This window comes from Castanea sativa, chromosome 6 (assembly GCF_040712315.1).
Source record: "Castanea sativa cultivar Marrone di Chiusa Pesio chromosome 6, ASM4071231v1".
Taxonomy (NCBI): domain Eukaryota; kingdom Viridiplantae; phylum Streptophyta; class Magnoliopsida; order Fagales; family Fagaceae; genus Castanea; species Castanea sativa.
In genome coordinates, this window is record NC_134018.1 from 44,282,789 (window position 1) to 44,297,139 (window position 14,351).

The 14,351-nt window shown below is 40.8% G+C and overlaps 1 protein-coding gene across 1 annotated transcript; it reads left to right on the forward strand.

Annotated features, from left to right (window-relative positions):
• The first annotated feature begins 308 nt into the window (after window positions 1-308).
• On the forward strand, window positions 309-3,310 carry LOC142639136 (staphylococcal-like nuclease CAN2). The gene is made up of 9 exons (XM_075813246.1): window positions 309-585; window positions 790-845; window positions 999-1,113; window positions 1,220-1,330; window positions 1,579-1,766; window positions 1,846-1,905; window positions 2,296-2,455; window positions 2,535-2,603; window positions 2,759-3,310. Exons 1-9 carry the CDS (start codon window positions 433-435, stop codon window positions 2,867-2,869), a joined length of 1,023 nt encoding a protein of 340 aa, XP_075669361.1. The 5' UTR covers window positions 309-432; the 3' UTR covers window positions 2,870-3,310.
• The last annotated feature ends 11,041 nt before the right edge of the window (window positions 3,311-14,351 follow it).

The window sequence follows — 14,351 nt, forward strand, 5'->3', positions numbered from 1 at the left end:
TTTTCAAAAATTAAAAAAACCGTCAATACTTTTTCAATTTTCAAAAAAAAATTTTAAAAATAATTAATTATTATATGCCTTAGACACTCCTTACCAAAATCCAAATAAAAATTACATGTGTTACAAATGGCGGCACATGACTTTTGCATTTTGACAATGGATCTTCATCGTAAAAAGTTACTGCCCTAGAAAAAAAAAATGTCAAATCAGAATGTGCCACATGTCACTATGATTCCATTTTCGATAGTTTGCCTACTCCTTTTTCTCTCTTTGCTAAACCAAGGAGTCCTTGCGAAAACCACGAGCCAAAACCGCTTTCTTTTTAAGTCTTTGCTAACAAAAAAAAAAGTCTTCCTTTAAACTTTAAAAGTACTTCACTTCATCAGCTTCTCTGTGTGACTGTGTGGATCAGCTTCTCTCTGAAATTCCAAAATGGGAAACGTCTTAAGGTTCTTATGTGGAAAAGGGTGCAACCCCACAACAGATGAGGACTTGGAATCACAAGGATATCATGGTGTGTCGGCTGCCAACGTTGGTGTTACTGCTCTAGCTCATGATCTCTTTCACTTCGAGATCACCTCCCAGGTACACATGTTCTCTTCTGGTTTCAATTTCTTTGAAAATTGAAGTTGCAACCCAAATGTTTTTGAATTAAGTGATGATCAATATTTTGGCAAAATGATTTATTCAAAGTAATTATGAAGCTAAAATTTTGAGCTAATTAAGTATCTTTGTGTAAGTTATATATATAAATATCCATCCTGTTAATGCTTTGATTAATGTTTTAAGGTCCCGGAAGGACTCAGCAAGAATGTTGTCTCGTCTAAGAAGGCTCAAGCTAATTGGTAATTAATTAGCATGCATTTTATCTCAACAATTTTCTTTTTATAAAGTAAATTTATTAGATATATAGCAAGAAATTGGAAAAAAGAGAGTGATGAATAGGCTCTATAGCATAGCTTTTTGTCTAAAAAGTTACATTTTGACAATATATGAAGGTACAGAAAACTATTAGAGGCATGGAAAGCAGCAAAACCCCCTCCAAAAACACCTGAAGAAGCTGCTAGGCTTGTCATTGAGACTCTAAAGAGACACCAAAAGGCAGATGTTGAGGTACTATAAAAGATCCTGTCACAACATATATGTATAACTTGTTGCATAATGCATAGAACTGTAATGGAAGAAAGTAACAAACATAATCAAATTGCCTATTTTGTAGGGTTTATTGGCCTTCTATGGTCTTCCTCTTCCTCATACCCTAGTCCAACTTACTGCTGGGGCCCCAACATCATTGCCTACAGGAGTAGAGTATGAATTTCAGACATTTCCCGTAAGAACCACACTCTTTTCAGACTCAATGTATGTTACCATAATCAAGTCATAGAGCTGGGTTTGATATAATGAATCACTATAGATACAATATTTTTCACTACTTACTGAGGTGGCAAGTTGTAAATTGTAATTGACACGTGTCCATCACTGACATAGTGACATCATTATATTGTCTAGCATTAACAATTTGCCACCAAACGTTATGTCTATAAACTTATTGATAATGAATTATTGGAATGAAACTAGGTTGATTCAAGAGCTGTAGTAGATGGAGATGGGATGACAGTGTATGTCAGTACAACAGACCCAAGGGAGTCATCTTGTGTTCCTAGAGAAGTACAAGTAGCAGCTGTTCAAAGATCAGAAGCGCGTGCTGAGAAAAATTATACAAAAGCAGATAAAATTCACAAAGAAATTATTGAGTCCGGATATCGGTTAGTCATCTACTAGGCATAGGCCTTGATTCCAATTTTGATTCAATATCATTGTTTTGTTATTTTTTTCTTCCACTAGGATACTCAATTTTCAGAACAATGAGGAAACCCTTGCTCGAAAGTATCGAATTCGACTAAGGTAAAATTACAGTAGGATTCAAGTAGCTAAATCTTTTAGTTTTTTGGTTAATTGCAGTTTGCCCCCCTAAATTATATGGGGTCAAATTCAATCCCCCATTAACTGTGAAATCGAGCAAGTCTCCAATGATTAATTAGAGATTGATAAAATATCCCTTGCAGTTAATAATTTCCATCAATTTCAAAACTTTAACAAAAAAATTTTGAAATCAAACAATGTCCACATAGAGAATTTCTTTAATAATGAATTTGTGAGATTTTAGTTAAAATTTTGAAATTAATGGAAATTTTTTACGGTGGGAGGCATTTAGCCTTGTATCAATCAATTAATCTTTTTTATTTATTTGTTAGTTTTTTTATATAGCATCAGTTGTTAATAGCTTCTGAACAGGGGAATAGATGCACCAGAGAATGCAATGCCATATGGGAAAGAAGCAAAGGAGGAGCTGACAAAGATTGTGCAGGGAAAGTGCTTGAGAGTCCTTGTCTATGGGGAAGATCGTTATGGCCGCTGCATAGCGGACATATATTGCAATGGCAAATTTGTTCAGGTACTGTTTCTCTCAACATTGGTTTCTTTTGCCCCTGTTAACACTGAGCTAACTTATTTCTCTTTTCTCACACTGCCAGGAATTAATGCTCAAGAAAGGTTTTGCATGGCACTATGCAGCCTACGACCAACGCCCAGAACTTGCAAGAGTAAGAAATTAGCTTTACTTCATTATTGTACTTTCTCCATGTTAAGCCTCTTTAATCTAACAATATGTTTGTGAGTTTTCAATAAAAATCAAAGGTAAAGATAAGACTTACTGACAAGAATTGTAAATCTCTATGTTTATTAATTATGATATCAGTGGGAAAAAGAGGCTCGAGACAAGAGAGTTGGCCTGTGGGCTTCATCAAATCCTGAGAAGCCATGGAAATGGAGAAAGGACAATAAGGAGAAAGGAAAAATGCGAAGGTAGATGACATTTTCCAAATAAGAAGGAAAGTGAGACCTCCTTGTGACCAATAATTATCTCATGCATTGCATTCCTTCCTCTATCACTGTACAAACCTTGCAATCCTATAGGATCACACACTGTGAAAGGAAGGATGAATATTTATCTCTGATGTATGAGATGCTTGTTATGGGTGACTGCATTTAACCATGTGAGGCTAGAAGGCAAAACCAATGTAATATATTAGGACGTACTTCCAAGACCAGGGGTTGGTAGCCACTTGACACTGAATGTCAAAAGCATCTCTCCTGATTTTTATGTAGCAGTCATATGAACCATTATGTATTTAATCTTAGTAAAGGCTGTTGTAACTTATGTTTGAATCAAAAATCCAAGTGAGAGGCGAATTGTAAGTTGTAAGTTGTTTTACCTGAATAGTATAAATCAAATGATCATTGTGCAAAAGAGAATATGTATGCTAGTATACTGTATGGTATTAGAGGCCTGTTATTTAAGCGAATTCTTGTTGAATCCAATGCAAATTTATACAATGCAAGACCATTCAAAATTACCACTCAAAAAACCAAGTGATACATTCAGAATCAATAGAAGAAAGGACTAGACTTTCATCTTCATCTTAATCCTATTAGTTTCGGCCTCATCAACTGTAACATCGCAACAAAATATGCCACGAGTGATGAGAACATAATTTTTATGTAAAAAGAAAAGGAAAAGACAAATCTACACAACCTTTAAGGCTTTAATTCTTGGTATAAATACAATAACACATGGAAAGAACTTACCTAGAGAAAGTAAATACAGGGCAAAACTAGAGAGAGAGAGAGAGAGAGAGAGAGAGAGAGAGAGAACAAAACAGCAACAAATCCAGCCGGTTGATTGACATTAAAAGATGGTTAGAATTGGAACTCATCACAGCCCACGAATTCACTGCAAAAGATGAGGTATATGTATTATATATTAGTACTTTTTATTATTTTTTTATGAACAATTGATCTCTCTAGTTAACACTGTGAGAGTGAGTTTTCCAAAACACATAGACCTATTCACAAGCATTGTAATTTCTATGTTTATGAATTATGTACCAGTGGGAAAAAGAGGCTCAAGCTAAGCGAGTTGGCCTATGGGCTTCATTGAATCTTGAGAAGCCATGGGAATGGAGAAAGGATAAACGTGAAGGTAGATGACATTTTCCAGATAGGAAGTATAGAGTGACCTTGTGACCAATAATTATCTTATGTAATCAGACATATGCATCCTCCCTCTATTAATGTACACTACAAAAAAGGGGTCTATAGCCGCATTTCAAAAACGCGGCTATTGGCTATAGCCGTGTTTTCTAGAGCCGCATTTACAACTCGGCCTCAGCGGCGCAGCAACAGCCCCTGCGGGTCTGTAGCCGCGTTTTTAACTGCGGCTATAGGCTTCGGGTCTATAGCTGCGTTTCAAAAAAAGCGGCCATAGCCTGAGACCTATAGCCGCGTTTTGTAAAAACGCGGCTACAAACCCGCTTTGAGCTGCGTTTAAACCGCGGCTATAGGTTTTTTTAAAAACAAAAAAAAAAGTTTCTGGGTTTTTTTTCCCCAAAAAATTCAAAATTCAAACAAAAAAAAATTCAAAATTAAACACAAATCAAGAAAATTCAAAATCAAACACAAACCCAAAAAGTTTAAAATCAAACACACCCAGAAAATTCAAAATCAACCACAACATACTAACAATAGAAATACAATGTGCTCCAAAATATAACAATACAAACCCATGAATCTCCTCTCATTCAACAAAACCAACCCAAATTTAACACTAAATCCATTCAAAGAACACAAAAGCTCAAGAACACAAACCTATTAAACATAAGCACAATATCAGCAACACAATAGCAAAAATAACCTCTAGCAAAAGTATAATACCCATAAAAAATTAGATAATTTTTACCTCAAATAGTAGAGATGAGTGAGCCTTTAGCTTTTCTTATGAAGTTTTCCAGTGACCCTTGCTTGAAAAATGAAGTATATGGTGGTGTGGAGTGTACCGGTGGGATACTGAGGGAGAGGTGTGCGTTGTGTTGAAAGAAAAAAAGAAGGAAAGAAAAAGAAAAGAAAAGAAGAAGTAGCAGCAAAGAAACAAAGAAAAAAAAAAGAGCTGTGTTGGAGAGAAGAAGGAAAAAAAAAAAAGAGAACAAAAGAAGAGCCGGATGTGATTTGCAGAGAAGAAAGAAAGAAACCCAACAAAACAAATAAGAAGGACCAAAGAAAGAAAAGATAAGAGTGGGGGTAGGTGGGAAAGTGGGGTTCTAGGTTTTTTTAATTGGTGTTACCTATAGCCGCGTTTTTGAAAACGCAGCTATAGCCCCTCCCTTATATAAAAAAATAATTTATTCGGACGCACAGGTCATACTTTGAATAAAAATATATATTATTTGACTGGACCTATAGCCCCGTTTTTTAAAACGCGGCTATAGCCCCTCCCTTATAAAAAAATATTATTCGGATGCACAGGTCATCTATAGCTGCGTTTTTTGAAAACGCGGCTATAGCCCTCCCTTATTAAAAAAAAATTTGTTCTACTATACAAACCATCCATATAAAAAAAATATTTTTTGCCTGGACCTATAGCTGCGTTTTTAAAACCGCGGCTATAGTCCGGATGTAAAACGCAGCTCAAGGCACTTAGAAATGCGGCTTTAGACCTAACCTATGGCCGCATTTAACAAAGCGCAGCTATGGGTTGGGTCTGAAGCCGCGTTTTTTAGAAACACGGCTATAGGTTAGGTTTGAAGCCGCGTTTCCTAGAAACGCGGCTATAGGTCAAGTATAGCCGCATTTTTTGTAGTGGTATGAACCGTGCAATCAAGTAGGATTCACATGTGAAAGGAGGATGTTTATTTATCTCCGATGCCAAGATACTCCAAGTGGGTGACTACTTTTGCTTTTAACCATATGAGGTAAGAAGGCAAAACCAATGTCATATAATCAGGACGCACTTCCAAGACAAGGGGTTGGTAGCAACTTGACACCGATACAAAATGCATCTGTCCTCATTTTTATGTACCAATCATTTGTAACATTATTTACTTAAAATCTTAGTAAAGGCTGTCGTAACTTATATTTGAATCAAACACCCAAGTGAGAGGTGGGTTGTAACTTGTAAGTTATATTACATTATCAAAATAAATCAAATGTTCATTGTGCAAAATAGAGTATGTATGCTAGTATGCTGTACAGTATTCGAGGCTTGTTATTTAAGCAAATTCTTCTTGAATCCAATGAAAATCTATACAATGCAAACTCAACAAACCAAGTAACACATTTGGAATCAACAAAAGAAAGAACAAGCCTAGCAGTTACAGCCTCATCAACTGTAACATCACTACAAAATACCACGAGTGATGAGAACAGAAATTTTTGTAAAAAGAAAAGGAAAGAAGAATCCACTCAACTTTTAACTCTTGGTATAAATACAATACATGGTTGCAATGTACCTAGAGAAAGTAAATACAGAAGAGAACTGGCAAAACTAAAATAATAGAAAAAGAAAGAGAACTAAAGAACAACAAATCCAGCCCATAGATTGTCATTGAAACACAGTTAGAGTTGGAACTCATCACAGCCCACAAATTCACTGCAGAAGACGAGGTATATATATTACATAATAATTGTGCACAATTGATCATTTATAATTCCTTCCTTTTCATTTCCCTGATATTAAGCAAAATGGATGTAAATTTGAAAAGCCAACCTTTAGAGGCTGGAACCCCCAATTGTCCTCCCAAGTCCCAAACATTGTACCTCAATTAGTAATGCAATATGTTGCTGGATATGCTTTCCTTTAGATATATATAAGTGGCTTTTATCTAAATTGCAGCATGCTTTGCAATCTTATTCATTTCTCTTGTCATTATTATGAGCAAAGAAAAAGTCCAGCCTTTAAGTTTCTTACAGTTTTTTTTTTTTTTTTTTTTTTTTTGCAATAGCTCAAATGGTAGTTTTGTGCAAATAAAAGTCATAATTAGCTCAGTATCACTATATATATGTATGTATGCATGTACATATGTATGTATGTATTAAAAGCACAAGGATCATGCAGAAATTTAACAAGATTATAGAGTAGCAATAATATTGTTTGATAATGAGTATAAAGTTTAACAGTTTGAAGAGTTGAAGTTGGCCCTTGCATAAAAAGAAACAGTAGATATAACAGAACAAAATATCCAGAGATACATGAAGAGGGCAGCATATTTAAGGACGTCAATTAAAGAGGTGAGAAAAATGAATGAAGCTCTCTCACGTAATATATAATCACAACGGTATAGATAGCTTGAAGTTTGGTAATAACTAATAAGTAAGCTTTAAACAGAAAGAAACTAGAGTTAAGAAATAAGCTGTTTTCAATGAACAAAAGGGAATGCTAGACATAGAACTCACTTTTTTATTGGCAAATTCAACAACAAATCGCATCTGACCTTATTTTGATTTACCATTTGATTCATCCGTATCTGAGTCACTTGCATTGTAACCTAAATGAAACCAATACGCATCAGTTCGAAGAAGTAAGTGAAAAAAATCCTAATACTATGTTTCTATAAATAAAATATATATAATTAAAGATATTTTTCCAGAGTAGCATTCTGGTCCATTTCAGTTCAGCTTGGTCCATTTTGGTCAACTTAGGTCCTTTCAATACATTTCCATCCACTTGATCCATTGGGGTCCACTTAAATCTTTTTGGTCCTTTTTGGTCCATTTCAGTCCATTTTGGTCCACTTTAGTCTATTAGGTTCACTTCTGTCCATTTTGTTTAACTTCGGTCCATTTCCATCCATTCAATCCATTTTGGTCCATTTCAATTTATTTGGCACATTTCAGTCCATTTAGACCACTTTGATAATGTTTTGGGAGGAGAGGTTTGTGTAGAAAGAGGAGCTACTTCGAATCCGTTTAGAAACAACTTATTTAGCTGAAATTGAAAACTTTTTACTGAAAGTACTGTAAATAAAGGTAAAAGTTAATTAAAATAGTAAAGTGTGACTCATAAATAGTACCAAAAAGTGTAGTGGAACTTATAAATAGTACAAAAAATAAGATAATTTTAATCTCTAATCTCAAACGTAACCTTCCTTACTAATTATGTTACATTCTCATTGTGATATTGGTAAATTCTTAATAAAATTACATTTTTCTTATTAAAGTTCTGTATTTTTTTGTTATTTTTTGTTTTTGCAATATAAGTGATGGATTTACTATATCTACTTCCTTTTTAGGTCATTCAAGACTTATAAACCATTTACTTATATCTAATTCCACTTCGGGCCATTCAACATATATAGAGGAAAAACCATTTGTAAGGAGCATTAGAAACAAATTCTGACCATTATTTACAAAAGATCTCACTTTATATAATAATTGAATGTAAAATTTATTAAGTTTTCTTGAAAAAAAAGTACAAAATTTAAAATACTTTCAAATAACAAATTTAGATAGCTTAATTTTGAAACTCTAATATATTGTATTAACTGTGGGGGGTAAAAAGATCCTGATGGGAATGTGGGCCTTTTGGGCCGTGTTAAGGAAGGCCGACCTGCTCCTGGGTTTGGAATTTGTTAGTACTATGGGTCGGCCCATACGCCGAGGATCCGAGGATCCAGCCGAGGGTGAACTTACCCTCAGATGGACACCGAAGAACTAGAGATTTCATAGTAAAGATTAGGGGATGACACGGTTAAGGCCAATGGTTAAAAGGGGTGAACCCTAGAATGTCCCAGAAGCACCGGTGTTGGAGAGATGTCAAGGATAAAGGCTGCCACATCCGCATTAAAGACCCTTCACCTACTACCCTGGCCGCATTTATGGGGAAGTGACACCTGAACAGTGGAAGGGAAACTTCTGGTTACTATTCAAAGACACTGAGAAAAGAAATATCTAGGTTAAGGGAAAGATGGGACAACACGTGTACAAAGTATCAAAGGGAGGAGTATTTAAGGGGCAACCTAGAACACAAAGAGAGGACGGACTTTTGTAGCCTGAAAAGAAAAGAAACAAAGAGAGAAAGAATATAAGAACAACTCTCGGCTTATGTCCGAAGGAGCTGATTTACTATATTCCTTGTTGTTTCCAAGTATTTGCAATCTTTAGTTTGTCATTTAATCCTCATACGCTTCTAACCTGGGTTTCAAGCCCACACTCTACAAATTCATATTGTTTAAGGCTCATTGGGCCTGAGCCCATAACTGTTCTTGGGGCCAGGTGCAATTGTGCGCTTACAATTGGCGCCGTCTGTGGGAAATCTAGTCTAGAAGAGGTAGGGATATTATGGCAAGCTTAGGTGCTCACCATGCAGAGTCACAGGGATCACAGCCGGAAGATCATTTCGAACGTCTTGAACATCGAAGGGATCGTGAGGGGAGTGTCCATACTGAATACCCAGGCGCCAGCCATACTCATGGTGGGAGCAGCACCACCCACGATGAGGGTTCTAAATCCATGCAGAAGGAAATCAACCGTTTAAAGAGAAAGCTACGCCGCGCTAAGCGTAGGTTTTCACCGTCCTCGTCTAATTCTTCCTCAGAGGAGGATGTGGAGCCGGCTGGCGCGGCTCGAGGTCGCGCTCTCCCACGAGTGCAACATCCTCGGTGAGGAGGACGACCAGCCAACTCGCAGACGTAACAAGCCTCATTCTAGGGGCTTAGGCAACGATGCTATGAGTGTGGCGTTGCACCGCTCTCTCCAAATCTCCATTTGCACGGAGGATTGAGAAAGGAAGGCTTCCCAAGGTTTACCAGCCCTCTTTCACCATCTATAATGGCCGGACTGATCCGGTGGAGCATGTGAGTCACTTTAACCAGAGGATGGCGGTGCACTCTCACAATGAGACCCTGATGTGTAAATTTTTCCCCTCTAGCTTGGGACCTGTTGCTATGAGGTGGTTCAACGGCCTTAAGTCGGGGTCTGTAAGTTCGTTTGGGGAGCTCACTAGAGCATTCGCTTCATGGTTCATTACGTGTAGCAGAGTACCTCGGCCATTGGACTCGCTGTTGTCCATGACCATGAGGGAAAGGGAGACGTTGAAAGCATACTCCGATCGTTATTGGGAGATGTTTAATGAAATAGATGGTGACTTTGATAAGGTGGCGCTTAATACCTTTAAGGTAGGCCTCCCTACTGATCACGACCTGAGAAAGTCTTTGACTAAAAAGCCTGTTCGTAGTGTACGTCGCCTCATGGACCGTATTGACGAGTATAAGAGAGTGGAGGAAGACCAACAGCAAGGAAAGGGAAAGGAGAAGGTTATCCGCTAGGAGAGAAGGGATTTTGTCGGCTGTGTACCACAATACTAGGCCGAGGAGAGATTACGTTGGACGGTCGCCTCGGCGGCACCTCGGGCCGTGAACACCGTATTTCGGGAACCGCACATTAGCCGCGGAGAAAGTTCGTAAGGAACCTTTCTTTAAATGGCTCGATAAGATGGCAGGTGAGACCCCGCGAAAAGGAATCGTAACCTCTTTTGCGCACCACCGAGATGTGGGCCACACTACGTAGAACTCGTCGGACCCGTGGAACCATCTAGAGCGGCTAGTTAGTGAGGGAAAGTTAAGCGACACTTGTCCGCCCGCCGGGCAGGTCGGTCAAGTTAGCTCAAACAATCGAGGAACAATACATCTCGGCCAAAGATCGGGGACAATTAATGTTATCTTCGCCGCCCGGTAGGACCGACTCGTGGCCCACTGGGGTAATGGCGGTTTCCCATCCCGATGCCGAGGACGTGGGTCGTAGGCCGAAGAGGTTGAGGGGCACTTTGCCCGTCTTAGATTTCTCCGAGGAGGATAAGGTGGGAACTATCCAACCCCTACGACGATGCTCTTGTGGTCACCCTCGGAATAGGACCTACGATGTGAGGGAGGGTGATGATAGATCGTGCGCCGGTGCAGATATCATGTACCCCGATCCGTTTAAGGGGTTAAGGTTGAAGTTGGAAGACCTTACTCCTTATGATTCGCCACTTATAAGTTTCGAAGGAAAGCTGTTGTGCCGAAGGGACGGATCCGTTCGCCGTTCAATCCGGCTCGAAACGGTTGAGGTGGACTTCATTGTGGTTGACGCATACTCTCCATATACAGCCATCCTCGCCAGCCTTGGCCGCACGCGCTTGGAGCCGTCTCCTCTACCTTACATGTTAAAGTTAAATTCTCGGGGGAATGTGTGGAGGAAATCCTCGGCAGCCAATCGGTGGCCAGACAATGCATATCGGCTGCTGTCTTGCATCAAACGGAAGCCGAATCCTCGGCTCTGATCACCAAAGGTTTATAGCAATTAACGGCTCCTGATTCATCTGGAGTGGTGACAGGAGATGAGACACATTGCAAGGGGTTGGAGAAGTTTCCAGTCGCCGATGGCCCGGAGAGATTCTTCCAAGTCGGAGTACTTTTGCCACCCCAAGAGAAGAGGGAATTGTTAGAATTTTTGAAGGACAATATTGATGTTTTCACGTGGGATCCTTATGAAGCTCCAGGCGTGGATCCGGGCTTCATTTGTCATCACTTAAATGTCAACCCAGCTATTATTCCGAGAAGGTAGCCACCTCGGCGCTCCTCTAGAGAACATTCTGAGGCTGTGAAGGAAGAGGTAGTTAAACTCAAGAGGGCTGGTGCTATCAAAGAGTTTTTCTACCCCGAGTGGTTGGCCCATACGGTTGTTGTCAAAAAGAAGAATGGAACGTGGAGGGTATGTGTGGACTTCACTGATCTGAACAAGGCCTGTCCTAAAGATTCGTTCCCAATGCCACGTATTGATCAGCTGGTGGATGCCACTGTCGGACATCCTCGGATGAGTTTTTTGGACGCCTTCCGTGGTTACCACCAGATTCCCTTAGCATTGGACGATCAGAGAAGACCACTTCATTACACCGACGGGGAATTATCATTATAAGATCATGCCGTTCGGCTTGAAGAATGCTGGGGCTACCTATCAAAGAATGATGACCAGAATGTTCGAACAGCAAATGGGGAAAACCATTGAGGTATATGTTGACGATATGGTGGTGAAAAGCAAAACAATACCCTCACACGTGAAAGATTTGGCCGACACTTTTCAGATATTGAGAAAGTACAAGCTGCGCCTCAACGCCTCAAAGTGCTCTTTCGGCGTAGGGTCTGGAAAATTTTTGGGATACATGATTACTCATAGAGGCATAGAGGTAAATCCGGTGCAGGTCAAGGCTATTCAGGACTTGCAGTCTCCTCGGAACCCAAAAGAAATCCAGAAGCTAACGGGAATGATTGCCGCCTTGAATAGATTCATATCTCGGTCAGCTGACCGGTGTCGTCCTTTCTTCCAGCTGTTGAATAAATGGAAAGGGTTTCAATGGACCGAGGACTGCGAGTCAGCTTTCCAACAGCTCAAGCAATATCTCTCTCGGCCACCCATTTTGTCTCGTCCGGAGGCACATGAGATTTTGTTTGCTTATCTGGCAGTGGCCGTCCACGCGGTCAGCTTGGTCCTGATAAGAGATGATAACGGGGTGCCAAGACCGGTATATTATGTTAGTAAGTCTTTAGGTGAAGCCGAGGTGCGTTATCAACCCTTAGAGAAAGCGCTCCTAGCCGTGGTTCATGCCACGCGAAAGCTTCCCCATTATTTTCAGTCTCACACAGTGGTTGTTCTGACCCAATTGCCCCTCAAGGCAGTGCTACGTAGTGCCGACTACTCGAGCAGGATAGCGGGGGGACCATCCCGGGGCTTTTGGTGTTAAATACAAGCCTCGCACCTCGGTGAAGGGCCAGGTCCTCGCTGACTTGGTGGCAGAATTTGTCGAGCCATTGCTGGAAGAAACTCTGAAAGAGGCCCACATGGGTGAAAAATCAGTGGGTGCGATCACAGCTGCAGTGTCTCCGATTTGGGAAGTGTACGTGGATGGGCCGCTAATCGGAGAGAAGTCCGGTATTGGACTTGTTCTAATGTCCCCCGAAGGAATTGTCTTTGAAAAATCTTTAAGATTGGCCTTCTCGGCCACTAACAATGAGGCCGAGTATGAAGCGTCTTAGCGGTGCATGCAGAATGGTACGTAAAATGGGTGGAAAGGAAGTTCACGTCTTCTCGACTCTCTGGTGGTCGGCCGTGCCGCCGGGGACCATGGAGGCTAGAGACCCTAGAATGCAGGAATATTTGGCCCAAATCAAGCGCCAGCAACCTGAATTTGACTCCTTCGCCTTAACTCATATCTCTCGGAGCGGAAACACCCATGCAGACTCCTTAGCCACGCTGGCAACTACCTCGGCTCAAGGTTTACCTAGGGTCATCCTCGTTGAAGATTTACTAGAACCCTCTGTTGTCATTGCCAACGCGCCTCACATCCATCTAATAAGGCCAGGACCTAGTTGGATTGACCCGGTCATATCTTTTCTTAGGTATGACGTCCTTCCTGAGGACAAATCCGGCATAAGATACGCCTGCGGCGCCACGTTTCGGTTGTCCGAGGAACGTAAATCGTACAAACGATCCTTTTCGGGACCGTACTTGTTGTGTGTGCACCCCGACTCAACGGAAAGGCTTCGGAAGAACCGCATGAAGGGATTTGTGGTAGCCACACCGGGAGAAGATCCTTAGCCCTTACGTAGCTCTAACTCGGGGTTACTAGTGGCCCAATATGCGGGGAGGCTCAAGACTACGCCAGGAAATGCGATCGCTGTCGAGGTTCGCCCCTAATATTCATCAACTCCGGAGGAGTTCTTAACCCCCTTTCCCAGTCCTTGGCCCTTCGCACGGTGGGGACTAGACATAGTTGGGCCATTCCAAGGGCAACAATGTAACAAAAGATGGCTCCTCGTGGGAACGGACTATTTCACTAAATGGGCCGAGGCCGAGCCCTTAGCAAACATTAGAGATGTTGACTCCAAGAAGTTTGTACCGGAAAAATATCGTCACTAGATTCGGTATACCACACACACTCATCTACGACAATGGTGTTCGCCCGATAGTAAGGCTTTCGGGAAAGTATTGATACATGGGTATCATAAATAGATATTCCACTCCAGTTTATCCTCAAGGAAATGGGCAAGCCGAGGCCGTTAACAAGGTTATTGTCAGTGGGCTAAAGAAAAGGTTGGACGATGCGAAAGGCAGATGGGTAGAAGAGCTCCCTCATGTTCTATGGACGTATCGGACCACACCGCGTAGGTCCACTGGAGAAACGCCATTCTCTATGACTTATGGGGCCGAGGCGGTGATACCTTTGGAATACGGTTTCCCTACCCTAAAGACAAGTTCTTTTAGCCCGGAGAACAATGATGGACTCCTGGAGAAAGGACTCGATTTACTTGAGGAACGACGCGAGGCAGCTATGGTTCAAATGGCTTACTATCAACAGAAGCTGAAACGAGGATATGATGCCCACGTGAGGCTAAGGCCACTTGCACCTGGTGATCTTGTGCTAAGAAAAGTTGTTGGCACCTCTAGAAACCCAGCCTGGGGTAAGCTAGGACCCAACTGGGAAGGTC